The following is a 12235-nucleotide window of genomic DNA, read 5'->3' as shown; positions in this document are numbered from 1 at the left end:
GTATTCTAGTCTTAAACAAAAGTATGAAATCACAGATTAACAAACGAAATGATACATACACAGTTACAAGAAAAAAATTGTGAATAGAACACAGTTAACATTAGATTAGAGTGAATGGACAGTTAGAACACAATTAACATTAGAGGCCATGGACAGGTGGAAATAGTTACATTAAGTGCATGGACAGATAGAACACAGTTAACATTAGAGGGCATGGACAGGTAGAACAGTTACATTAAGTGCACGGATGGGTAGAACACAGTTAACATTAGAGTGTATGGAAAATGTAGCAGTTATATTAGAGTGTTTTGTTAGTAGAACAGAGAAGATTGTAATAGGGGAATGCAAAGAGGTCATCAGTAAAGCTTGTGCACAATTTTCCTTGTTTTAAGACCTGATTAACAGGGGCTGGAGAGATGGCTCAGCGGTTAGCTCTTCCAGAGGTCCTAGTTCAATTCCCAGCAACCACATGGTGGCTCACAGCCATCTGTAATGAGATCTGGTGCCCTCTTCTGGTCTGTAGACATACATGCAGACAGAACATAGTATGCATAATAAATAAATACATCTTTAAAAAAACAACTGATCAACAGAGAAGGAGACTTACAAATACAAAGCTCTAAATAGCTAAAGTCAGGAAAACTGTGGTCTGTAGGTTAAAAGGGTGATCTAAAATTTAACAAAATCAAAAGAATCCTGATATGACTTAATAAATGTCAGAATTGCATTTTAATTCAGGTTATGTAAAGTATAGATCATATCAGTATCAGTTCTTCCTCAAAGCTTTATGTTAAAAGAAGCCATAACAATATTTCATTTTGCTTAAGAAATTTGTTCCACTTGGTGACTTCTAAAGATGAGTAGATGGGGAACGTGTAACTCTAAATGAATGAATGAATGAATGAATGAATGAATGAATGAATGCATGCATGCATGCATGCATGCATGCAGGGGAAACCGAAGTTTTCCTTGTAGAGGGAGCAAAGATGGAGATGGATAGATGGGACCAGAGGGTTGAAAAAAGTTCAGTTCTTGGGATTGTCTTTAGTTATTTTTGTTTTTTGTTTTTTGTTTTTTTTTTAAAGTTTTGTACAGAATGATTTAGAAATTATTTTTTAAAGATTTATTTATTGTGTATTATGAATATAGAGTTCTGCCTATGTGCCAGATCTCATTACAGATGGTTGTGAGCCACCATGTGGTTGCTGGGAACTGAACTCAGGACCTCTGGAAGAGCAACCAGTGCTCTTAACCGCTGAGCCATCTCTCCAGCCTGTCTTTAGTTTTAATACAATCTGCAAGTGTTTCTTTTAGATTTCCTATCTTTCAGTATCTTTCTTCAGTTTTGATAATAGTTATAAAACTATCTTATTAATCTCTTTTAAGTTAGCAGTATTATCATTTTTTTCTCTTAACTGCTTCTAAATTTTATTTAAATAGACTGCACATTTATTTTCTTAAGTCCATTGCGTGGGACTTCTGCTTTAGAATGCAAAAATATCCAACTTGGAAATACCCAATGTTTCCCATTTTCTTTTCAAATATTTACAAATTAAATTACCATAATCATCAGATATAAAAATAACTAGAGTACCAAATAATGTCCGTCCGTGTTGTCGTCCCCCCCCCCCCCGATATTTCCCCTTTCTTGAATTTCTGTTCCCCATTTTAATATATATTTTTCTTTTCTGAAAACATCAGTCTTCTCTTCTGGCTGAATTGTGTTTGCTTCATGGGATTTGCTCTCTCAGGCTCCCTTCCCATTAGGTGCTTCTTCATGGGAGTAGTTCTTTCATAGTCTGCCCCCCAAGTTGGTTCTTTCCACAGTGTCTGGTTTTCACCTTTTCCATTTGTAAAACATAAGGGAGCTCAAAGACCCTGAATGCTCACCCTTTATTTCTGCTTGCCTGGCTGTGATAGACAGTAGGTTTCTCTCCAACCCAGAAACAGGCTATGTTGTCCTGCTTCCCTAAGAGTTTGGATCTCTTGGGAAAATCAGGGTAACACTTTGCCCTGTTGTTCTGAAAGGAACAGATAGATTGAATGTCTTGTATCTGTTTGTGATCAAGTGTTCTTAGAACTTCTAAACTAAAAGGGAAAGGTACATAAGCAAGAGAGATGAGACAGAAACTTCGTAGTAAGATAGTGAAGAAGTGGCAGGAGAAGAGTCCAAATGCTGTGGACAGGACAGTGCTTTAGTCCATTACCTTCATGCGGCTGCAGACAGATCTGAGAGTGCTACATCTTGATCAGCAGGCAGCAGAAGCAACTATGTGTCACACTGAGTGTAGCTTAAGCAAAGGAGACCTCAAAGCCTACCCGGACAGTGACACTTCCTCCAACAAGGCCACACCCACTCCAACAAAGCCACACCTCCTGATAGTGCCATTCCCTATGGGGGCCATTTTCTTTCAAACTGCCACACACCACACATGCTGTCTTACAGTTTGTAGAAGGCAAGGAGACAAAAACAGAAATAAATTTATTTGTGAGGCAGGCTTGGTGCCAGGGAAGTGGGGGAAGTGGAGTTGGGGAATGTGGTTAGGTACCAACTTGCCTCCTTGGTTGTAGAAACAACTTTTTTTTTTAAGTCCAGTGGAGGAAAATGACATCTAAAATCCCCCCATTTTGGAAAGAAATCTGGGGTTTTCTATGGAATGTGAAACTCGGACCATTTGCTACTTCTTGGTCCATTTTTTTTGTTTTGTTTTGTTTTGTTTTGTTTTGTTTTGTTTTTTGAGACAGGATTTCTCTATGTAGCTTTGCACCTTTCTTGGAACTCATTTTGGAGCCCAGGCTGGCCTCGAACTCACAAAGATCTGCGTGCCTCGCCTCCCCCCCACCCCCTCTTGTGGGGATAAAGGCGTTCGCCAACAATGACTAGCTGGTCCATTCTTTTGTTAAGTCTAGAATGGGAAACTTTTGTATCTTTTTTTGGTCAGCTTCGACTGATATTTCCACATGTCTGTTAAAGAGGTTCATATTGCAACTGTAAACAAAGGTAACGGTTTATTAGATGGAAGGGGCCTAGGTACCTCTTTAGAACATCTCCTTCCCTGCTACTTGCCAGGGCTTCAGCATAGCATCAGGAAGCAAAGTATAGACTCTAGAGGGACCGGTCTTAGTGATTTGTGCAAGGGAATTGCTAAGGAACCTAACACCTCTATTAACTTGCCCAAGTGAACTTCCAGTTAAGCTGCCACAGGCTTTGACCTAATCACCTTTGAATATGGAGTGCTCCTTCCCCCTTTTTAAGGAGATGAGAAATTCATTGATAGCTTCCAACTTCCCTTTCCCATCTCTCTTAAAGTAGTCACACATTTATGTCTTTTATTCTGTAGTGTTCTTATTTGCCTTTGCTGAATAAATGTCTTTGGCAAAGTAGGGCTACCCAGTGATAGGAACCAGTGGTATGTTGTTAGTTCTGATGAGTATGTAATACTAATACCAGTTTGAAGTTAAACTACAGGTACTGCTCTTGTTTGGAAGTATTAAAAAATGGTAACACGTGCTCTTTCAACTGTTCTCAAATAGCTGTTAAGTGATTGTGTGTGTTACACAGTACTTTTCCCACCTACTCTTTTTCTATTAAATTAAAATTTCAATTTAATAATTACTGGTGCTATTAAAATAACTGTACTGGTGCTATTAAAATAACTAACTCCTTGCTTGGAATGTAGCTCAGCTCAGCGGTAGAATACTTGCCTAGCATATGCAAGGACCTGATTACACCCCAGCCTCACCAAATAGATAAGCAACAGTAATAAATTGATTAGCTCCACATATTAGCCCACATATTTTCTTTGTAGTTTTATTTTTAATAAAGAAATAATCATTGTTTCTGTTTAGGTGATATAATCTGATTTTACTATATACATATGTTATAGAGTAATACATATCTTCACATCCTTACTTATTTGCAATAAGAACATTTAAAAATCACCCTTTTGCAATTTTTAGATCTGGGTATGATGGCCCATTACTATAATCTCAGCATACTACACGTAGGAAGCGGCGGTCGTAGGGTTGAGAGTTTGAGGCCAAAGAATCCAAACTGAGGTAGCAACACAGACTACCTTATGTCTTTTATCCCTGTTGTAGGTGCCGAGTGTGTCTCATCCTATTTGTGGGTGTTTAACTTAACTTAATCTGAACACAATTAACTAACCACCCAAAGAAGAAGGACAAGGTTCTGGAAATAAGAATCCTTGTTAACTACCTTAGATTAAAACAAAACAAGGCAAAATGTTTCCCATATAAATGCCATCATCTACTTCTATGAAGTCAGCTTTTGAGATACCATGTGTTCATTTTACCTTTATGTGCTTAGCTCATTGCAGTTAACCTGATGTCCTTTGGCATCATCTTCATTATGGAACACAGTCAGTCAGTCAGTCAATCAATCAATCAATCAATCAATTTCTCTCTCTCTCTGGTTTGGTAGTATTACCACTATGTATATACAGCACATTTTCTTTTTTTATAAGAAAAAATTGAGCTTAAAAACAATTTTATTAGGGTTTTAAAAGATATTGGCAAGACAAGGGAGACAGAGAAGAGGAAAATAGAAAGCCATCTGAGTTAGGCTGTCATAGAGAACTTTAATTTTTAAAATTGTTATTTTTGCTGTTGTACATGTCTGTGTGATGGGGTGAGGCTTAGTGACATACCTTGTGCCAGTATGGAAGTCAGGGACAACTTTGTGGATTTAGTTCTTTCTCTCTACCTTTTTGTGAGTTCTAGGGAATTGAACTGAAGTCGTCTAGCTTTACTGGTTGGGTCACTTCACTGGCATGAAGATGGCATATTTTCTTTACCCATTCCTCTATTGATGGACACTTGGGTTGATTCTTGGCTATTGTTTAGCCCTGTGCCATTACATGGTACCACAGTAAAGTAGCCAAATAGATGTTTCTTCAATCTACCAATTTTCTTTCATTTAAATACACAAGAGTGGAACTGCCAAGTCATTTAATAGTGCAGTTTTTTGTTGTTGTTGTTGTTGTTGTTTTTGCTTTTTTCTTTCTTCAAGACAGGGTTTCTCTGTGTAGCTTTGCGCCTTTCCTGCAACTCATTTGGTAGCCCAGTCTGGCCTCGAACTCACAGAGATCCGGCTGGCTCTGCCTCCCAAGTGCTGGGATTAAAGGCGTGCGCCACCACCACCCGGCTAATAGTGCAGTTTTTAATATTATGAAGACCCTCCATCTGTTTGTCATATTTATAAGAGACAGTGTCCCTGTTTACATACTCATGAGTATTCACTTCTTGTGTTTTCTATAGTAATCAGAAAGGAGTAAGATAGCTCTTTGTGGTTTATTATATTTCCCTGATGGTTTGTGATATTGAGGATTTTGTTTTCAAAATCATGTGCCATTTTTATGTTTTCTTTTAAGATAGTTAAGCATCTCTTCTGTTCTGTTAATGAACTGGATTGTTTTCTTGCTATTCAGTTCTTACGTATTTTTGGATATTAGCCCTTGTCAGATTATAGTTGAAAATGTTCTCTCTTTCGTAAGAGTTACTTTGGCTCTTTTGGTTATTTACTATAATGCAGAGATTGTTATTGTCTTAGGTAATTCTGTCTGTCTGATTTTGCTTCTGTTGCCAGAGCTTTTGAGGTTTTATTAAGAAGAAAAAAAAAAAGGCAAAAAACCTTTCCCCAATCCAATATGAAGCCACCCCAAGTAGTTTCTTAGTTTTGTTTTATTCTTTTTTTCTCTTCCCTCATCATTTTTGTGACAGCATCTTACATTGTAGTTCAAGATGGCCTTGGGATGACAGCATCTTACATTGTAGTTCAAGATGGCCTTGGGACCCACCTGCCCCAGCCTTGTGAAAACTGTACAGGTGGGAGTTGCCACACCTGGTTTTAGCTTCAGTTCTTTAACTCATTTTGAGTTGACTTATACTAAGATAAGGGCTTGCTTTTATTCTTCTTTGCATCAGCGTCCAGGCAAACTGTGCTACTTATTTTCGTGTTTTAATACAAGACAGTACTGTGTTTTGAGTCCACTGTAATTTTTAAGAGTTTGAGAATAGTTCAGGCAATCCATGGTTCTATTCTTCTTGGCTTTTTCTTGTATCTTTCCTACCCTTGTACTGTCTTTGGGATCCTAAAGATTGATTATATGGATGGGATGTTACATTTTCAACTCTTGGAGCATATTACTTGCTTAACTAGATTGTTCATTCATATTCAAACAAGTCACACACATATAGTTACTTTCCATTATTTCATGAGTAGAAGATAATGTGTAGTTGGAGACCTTCTCTCCAGGTGCCACCAAGCCCTGTTAGTCCAACAGCCCACTTGTAAAATAAACACACAGACATGTATATTACTTAAACTGCTTGGCCATTAGCTCAGGCCTACCATTGTCTAGCTCTTACTCTTATATTTAGCCCATTTCTATAAATCTATACTTTGCCACGTGGCTCCTGGCTTACCAGTACCTTATTTCTTTCTTGTCATGGCGGCAGCTGGCTGTGTCTCCCTCTCCGCCTTCCACTTCCCAGAATTCTCTTCTCTGCTTGTCCCGCCTATACTTCCTGCCTGGCTACTGGCCAATCAGCATTTTATTTATACAGAGTGATATCCACACCAATAATGTTTAACTTTCTGGAAATGTTAGGAAGCATCTTCATTTTTAAAAAGATGTTTTTCAGAAATTGTATAATTGAGTCTGTTACACAAGTGTGACTTCCCAAAGGGAGAGAGTGTTGTGGAACTGACTCTAAGTAGAAACTCCTTCAGAGCTGACTTTCAGCTCAGTTTAAGCAATAGTTTTTAAAAACAGTTTTATATTTTTAAATAGTTAACCTCTTACTACTTATGCTATCTAACACCAGTTGCTTCCTTCTCTCTGTTGCAGAGAGCAAATCCATCATGTCTGTCTTGCTTCACTAACTTGATCCTATGCTCTTAGTAATAGACTTCAGCTTCCTTTACTTCTCTTCTTCCCTTGTTCAATTCTTTACTCTATGGAAGTATCTTTCTGGCTTCAATTTGCTTCTGGCGAGAAGGATGTTTAATTATCACATAGCTCCTCCTTGATGAGTAGGCCCTTCTGAATTCTGGTTAACCTCCTTCACGAGTCTTCCTCGTTTTCCAGGACAGTCTCCGTAAGAAGGATGACAGGATTGAAGAGCTGGAAGAAGCACTGAGAGAAAGTGTGCAGATAACTGCAGAGCGTGAAATGGTGCTGGCACAAGAGGAGTCAGCCAGGACCAGTGCTGAGAAACAGGTCTGCGATCTTATGTAGCTACTAGCAATGCTGCTGGGTAAACATGAGGTAAAACCTGGGTAGTTGGGTGAGCCATACATGCTGACTGTTCACGGGCTTCAAAACTACTCCATCAAGTATTATTTCTTAGACTTATGTAGTGACTAAAAGATAGCTGTGCAAGGGTTGGCTCATGTTACTGTTGAGATCTCTGAAGTAATAAATGATTCATAGATATTTATTTAGTAAAAGCTAATAAAATATATGACTGACATAACATGCAACATATCTGTTTGCTACATGACTACAAAACCCCAGCTTTGGAAGTGAATGAGAGAACACAAACATGTTTCAGTTAGAAAATATTCTTTTATATCTTTCATTCAAAGAGCATTTAATGTTATAAAAAGTTAATAGCATATTTGAACAGCATAGATATGGTAGTGTTCGACTACCAGATTACCCTGTCTCAGCCTTGTGTAACTTGAAAGGTTCTGCCATTGGTGTTCATGGAATCTGTTTTATATGCTTCTGCTTCTCTGTTAGATCTCTTTATGCTTGCTTTTGACTTTTTATTAGAAGGAAAGGTGGGAGCTATAAATGAAAGGAACACTTTTAGTAAATAAAAACTGTAATCTTTGTTCCTGTTTTGAAAATGTGACTTTAGATCTTAGAGCTACCTAGCACAGACACCATAACATTTAATTTTTGTAGCACCCTGCCCCTTGTGTATATGAGAGACTAATATATTCTATCTAGGTGTCTTCGTTAAGTTGCTATTGCTGTGATAAAACACCATAATCAAAGGCAACTTGGATAAGAAAGGATTTATTTCAATCCATGTCACAGTCTATCAATGAGTGAAGTCAGGCCAGGGACCCAAATAGAGCAGAGGACCTGGAGGCAGGAGCTGATACAGAGGTTATGGAGGAATGCTGCTTACTGGCTTACTTCACCATGACTTGCTTAGCCTGCTTTCTCATAGAACCAGGACCACCTGCTTAGGGGTGGTACCACCCATAGTGGGCCAGGCTCTTCCACATCAGTCAGTAATTAAGAAAATAAACTATAGGTTTATCTACAGGCAAATCAGGCATATTTTCTACTGAGGGTCCCTCTTCCCAAATGACTCCAACGTGTCAGTTGACATAAAGTCAGCCAGGACACCAGGTAAAAAAGAGTTCAGTGACATAGTAGCAGGAATCTAATGGGATAATTCCCTGCTGGGAAGCTGCTTTTATTGGGAATTAAGGAGATCAGATGGTAAAGAAGTGCCCACTTCAAGGCAGATCTACTATAGTAGATACCTCATAGAGTCTCTAACTGTGGTAGCTTCATTAATAGCTTTTAGTACTTTAGAGTTCCTTGTAGATGTAACCATCTTGTTAAATAAGAAACTCAGAGCCAGTTGCAGAGTTAAAAGCCAAGAGGTCAGAGCAATAGCTGAGAGCTGAAAACCTTACCCTTCACTGCTGCTCTGTCTTTCCTCTCTGCTTGAGAGCTACTTCTGTGTTTTTTCTTTTTTATAGACTTTCTGTTCTGCTTTCTCATTGGTTGTAAACCCAGCCACATGACCTCCTCATCACTGCCTGTCTGTACAGAACTCCAGGTCTTCTATGGTTGGTATTGAGATTAAAGGCATGTGTCGCCATGCTGGCTGTATCCTCGAACACACAGAGATCTGCCTAGCTCTGCTTCCCAAGTGCTGGGATTAAAGGCGTGCTCCACCACTGCCCAGCTTCTGCTATGGCTTGCTCTGACCCCAAGGCAACTTTATTAACATACAAGTAAAATCACATTTCAATACAAATAAAATATCACTGTAGTTCCTGAATGTCTACCAGTGTTTATGAGATTAGGTATATCAATATTTGGACGATGTATGCCTATAATTGTTCTGTCTTCTTGATTGACCACTTTATTCATAACTAATGATGTCCTTTGTCTCTTTATTAATTTTGACTTGATGTCATCTCTTCTTAGAAGCACCTGATGTATAAGGATTACTGTCTAATGAGCCTCAGCAATCACATTGTCTGACTCCCTAGCTAGGGTTTCAGGCATGTGCTGCCTACTACTCCCAGCCTTGTTTTAAACCTGGGTTCTTGGGGTGCAGTGAGATCCTTATGCCCACACTGCAGCCACTTGACTGACTGAGCATTCGTCCCAGCCCCTGTCCTCCTCTCTCTGACTTTGTGTTAGTACCATCCACCTCCAACTTCTTTCTAGATAACTTGAAATGCACATAAATAAGGACATATTCTGCTTCCATGGAATGAAACTTTATTTACTCCTTAAATTTGTGACCCATTACTTAAAACGTGGTTTGCAAAATGTACAGCTTACTCTTAAATCAAGATGCTCACATTTACCAGCTCCTGAGATAAGTGCCTTGTTCATGCAATTGTTTAATCACCGAAACAACACATCTGGGCAGAAAACGGGCCTCTGTGCTCACTTGTTCTCTACAGAACAATACAGGATTCATTTCTTAAGAGTATGAGATCTCTCTGCTTGAAGTAGTGTCCCTATTCTTATCACTAGGCTGTAGGGATCCTACTTCTGTAGAACTTCTGTGGTCTTTCAGGTCTGACTTTGTGTCTTTGTAGGATTTTGACACTTACCTGCTTTGTAACCTGTTGTTATTAGCTTTTCTGTAATATATAATAGGTATTGAAATACGTCCACTGTTTTCACTAGTAGACTATGAGCTTCCTCAGTGCAGGAGCTGTGTCTGTGTACTATTGTAGCTTTGATAGCAACAACCTGCTGGGTAATCACTGGTATTAAATGAACATCTAAGTGACTTAATTCTATTTTAATAATGAATGAACAAATGGAATTTTATTCTGACCTCTGTGCCTTTACACTTTATTACACCCCAGGGTGCCTAGTTAGTAGAGTAGTAATTTTATGACTATTTTGCATTAGTTATCCAAGCAGTATTTTAGAATACTTTATTCTCTGTTTGAGCTGGTTTTCTGATGCATTTACTAAGTACTTTGTCATCAGAACAGAAAAACAATAATTCCAGTTGTATATTTAAATACTTAGAATAGCTATTTTCAAGTAATTTATATTTTTTTTAGGTCTTGGTTTTAAACAATTATTGCAGTAAAGCACAAATAAAACTTAGAAATCATTATTATCTTTCCTTTGCCTTCAAGGGTGGGAAAATGTGTGTCTCAAAGGATAAATGTACAAAATTCTAGCCACCTGTTACTTGCTGATTTAGCTAATGGAAGCTAGCATGAAAGTCTCAGGTAACAACTGGGCCTCAACTGGAAAAGTAAGTGGTTTGTACACACATAAATATGCATAAATTCAGAAATTTTCAGAGCATTATAATATGTAATACGGAAGTGCTTTTGTAATTTGATTTTAATTCATTTTGATTTGTACTTCTGTCCTTTTTTATTAACTTTGACATTGGGGTTTTCTATATTTGTCTCATCTCCTTTTGACTTAGAAATAGGTTTATAATATTTGTAAAAACTAGTTTCTTTTATATTGTGCTTAATAGGTTACATTTAACTTTTAAAAAATTCTTCACATTTATTTATTTGTGTGGGAGGAACATGTCTGATAGCATACATGAAGGTCATAGGACAACTTGGGAGTGTTAATTTTATCTTTTCATCATGTATGTGGGTTTGGGGGATTGAATTTAGGTCATACTTGGCAGCAGGTATTTTTACTATCTGAACTATCCCAGCAGCTCCATTTAGTCAATTATAGATTTTTATATTTCCATCTCTATAATTACTCTTCTGAGTCATAAGCTGAGTTTCATGTCTCTAGATAATTGAACTGAATGCCTAAGTGGTCTGAAGCATCACAAATACAAAAATGTTTCTTAGAACTATGTAGATGATTCTATCTTATAGAACAGTCCAGTTTTTTTAACTGGTTAGAAAGATCAGGTACTTATGAGACCCTGAAATGAGTCTGGAGGAAATGCATCAATATCTTTTTTAATGGTGACAGCAGGCCTCAAAACAAAGGTCACAAGAGCCATCTGTGCTTGACAAGGAACTTCAGAGGCCAACAGGGTTGCTATTTCAAAGAAAATTATGCAGACTCTGGTCTGTTGAAAGTAGTTGTTAAATAGCTGTACACTACCATAGCAGAAATCTTTATGTTTAGACTTCTCTTTTTGATCTGAGAAGGATTATGGGAAATGGCCTTTAAGTTAGAAGAGGGATGTAGCTGGAGACCTTCACTCCAGTCCCCACCAAGCCCTGTTAGTCCGACAACCCACTTATAAAATAAACACACAAACACGTATACTATTTAAACTGTTTGGCCATTAGCTCAGGCCTACCATTGTCTAGCTCATACTCTTATATTTAGCCCATTTCTATACTTTGCCATGTGGCTTGTGGCGTACTTACTGGTACCTTACATCTTCCTTGTCCTGGCGGCCACTGGCAGTGTCTCCTTCTCCCTTCCTTTCTTAATTCTCCTTTCTGTTAGTTCCGCCTATACTTCCTGCCTGGCTACTGGCCAATCAGTGTTTTATTTATACATAGTGATATCCATAGCACTTCCCCTTTTCTTTTTTTTCAAAACGGAAAGTTTAAACTTTCTTTTTTTTTTTAATTGTATTTGTTTTAATTTTACATATCAGACATGGGTTCCCCTGTCCTCCCCCCTCCTGCCCCCGCCCCCATCTTCCCCACATTCCCTCCCCTCTATTCCCATCTCCTCCAGGGCTAAGACTCCCCTGGGGATTCATTTAAACATGGTGGATTCAGTCCAGGCAGGGCCAGTCCCCTCCTTCCAGGCTGAGCAAAGTGTCCCTGTGTAAGCCCAAGGTTCCAAACAGCCAGCTCATGCACTAAGGACAGGTCCGGGTCACACTGCCTGGATGCCTCCCAAACAGCTCAAGCTATTCAATTGTCTCACTTATCCAGATTGCCTGATCCAGGTGGGGGCTCCACAGCCTTTGGTTCATAATTCATGTGCGTCTTTCGTTTGGCTATTTGTCCCTGTGCTCTTCCAATCTTGGT

At 38.6% G+C, this 12235-nt stretch overlaps 2 protein-coding genes across 11 annotated transcripts in view; one reads left to right on the top strand and one right to left on the bottom strand.

Moving 5' to 3' along the window:
* Nucleotides 1-2252, bottom strand: part of LOC118579510 — a 33774-nt gene extending 31522 nt beyond the window's left edge. The window contains exon 1 of the mRNA XM_036180814.1: nt 2208-2252. The gene's annotated coding sequence lies outside the window, so the exon portion shown is untranslated. The remainder of the gene's footprint in view (nt 1-2207) is intronic.
* Nucleotides 1-12235, top strand: part of Erc1 (ELKS/RAB6-interacting/CAST family member 1) — a 340148-nt gene that overhangs the window by 161222 nt on the left and 166691 nt on the right. For 6 of the 10 annotated variants that reach the window (XM_036180807.1, XM_036180806.1, XM_036180805.1 and 3 more), the window contains one exon: nt 7113-7244. The exons of the other annotated variants lie outside the window; for them this stretch is intronic. In XM_036180807.1, coding sequence (XP_036036700.1) covers nt 7113-7244 — 132 coding nt within the window. The remainder of the gene's footprint in view (nt 1-7112; nt 7245-12235) is intronic. 10 annotated transcript variants of the gene reach the window in all.

The sequence above is a fragment of the Onychomys torridus genome, chromosome 3, assembly GCF_903995425.1.
Source record: "Onychomys torridus chromosome 3, mOncTor1.1, whole genome shotgun sequence".
NCBI classification, from domain to species: Eukaryota; Metazoa; Chordata; class Mammalia; order Rodentia; family Cricetidae; genus Onychomys; species Onychomys torridus.
This window is presented reverse-complemented; position numbering and strand designations above follow the sequence as displayed.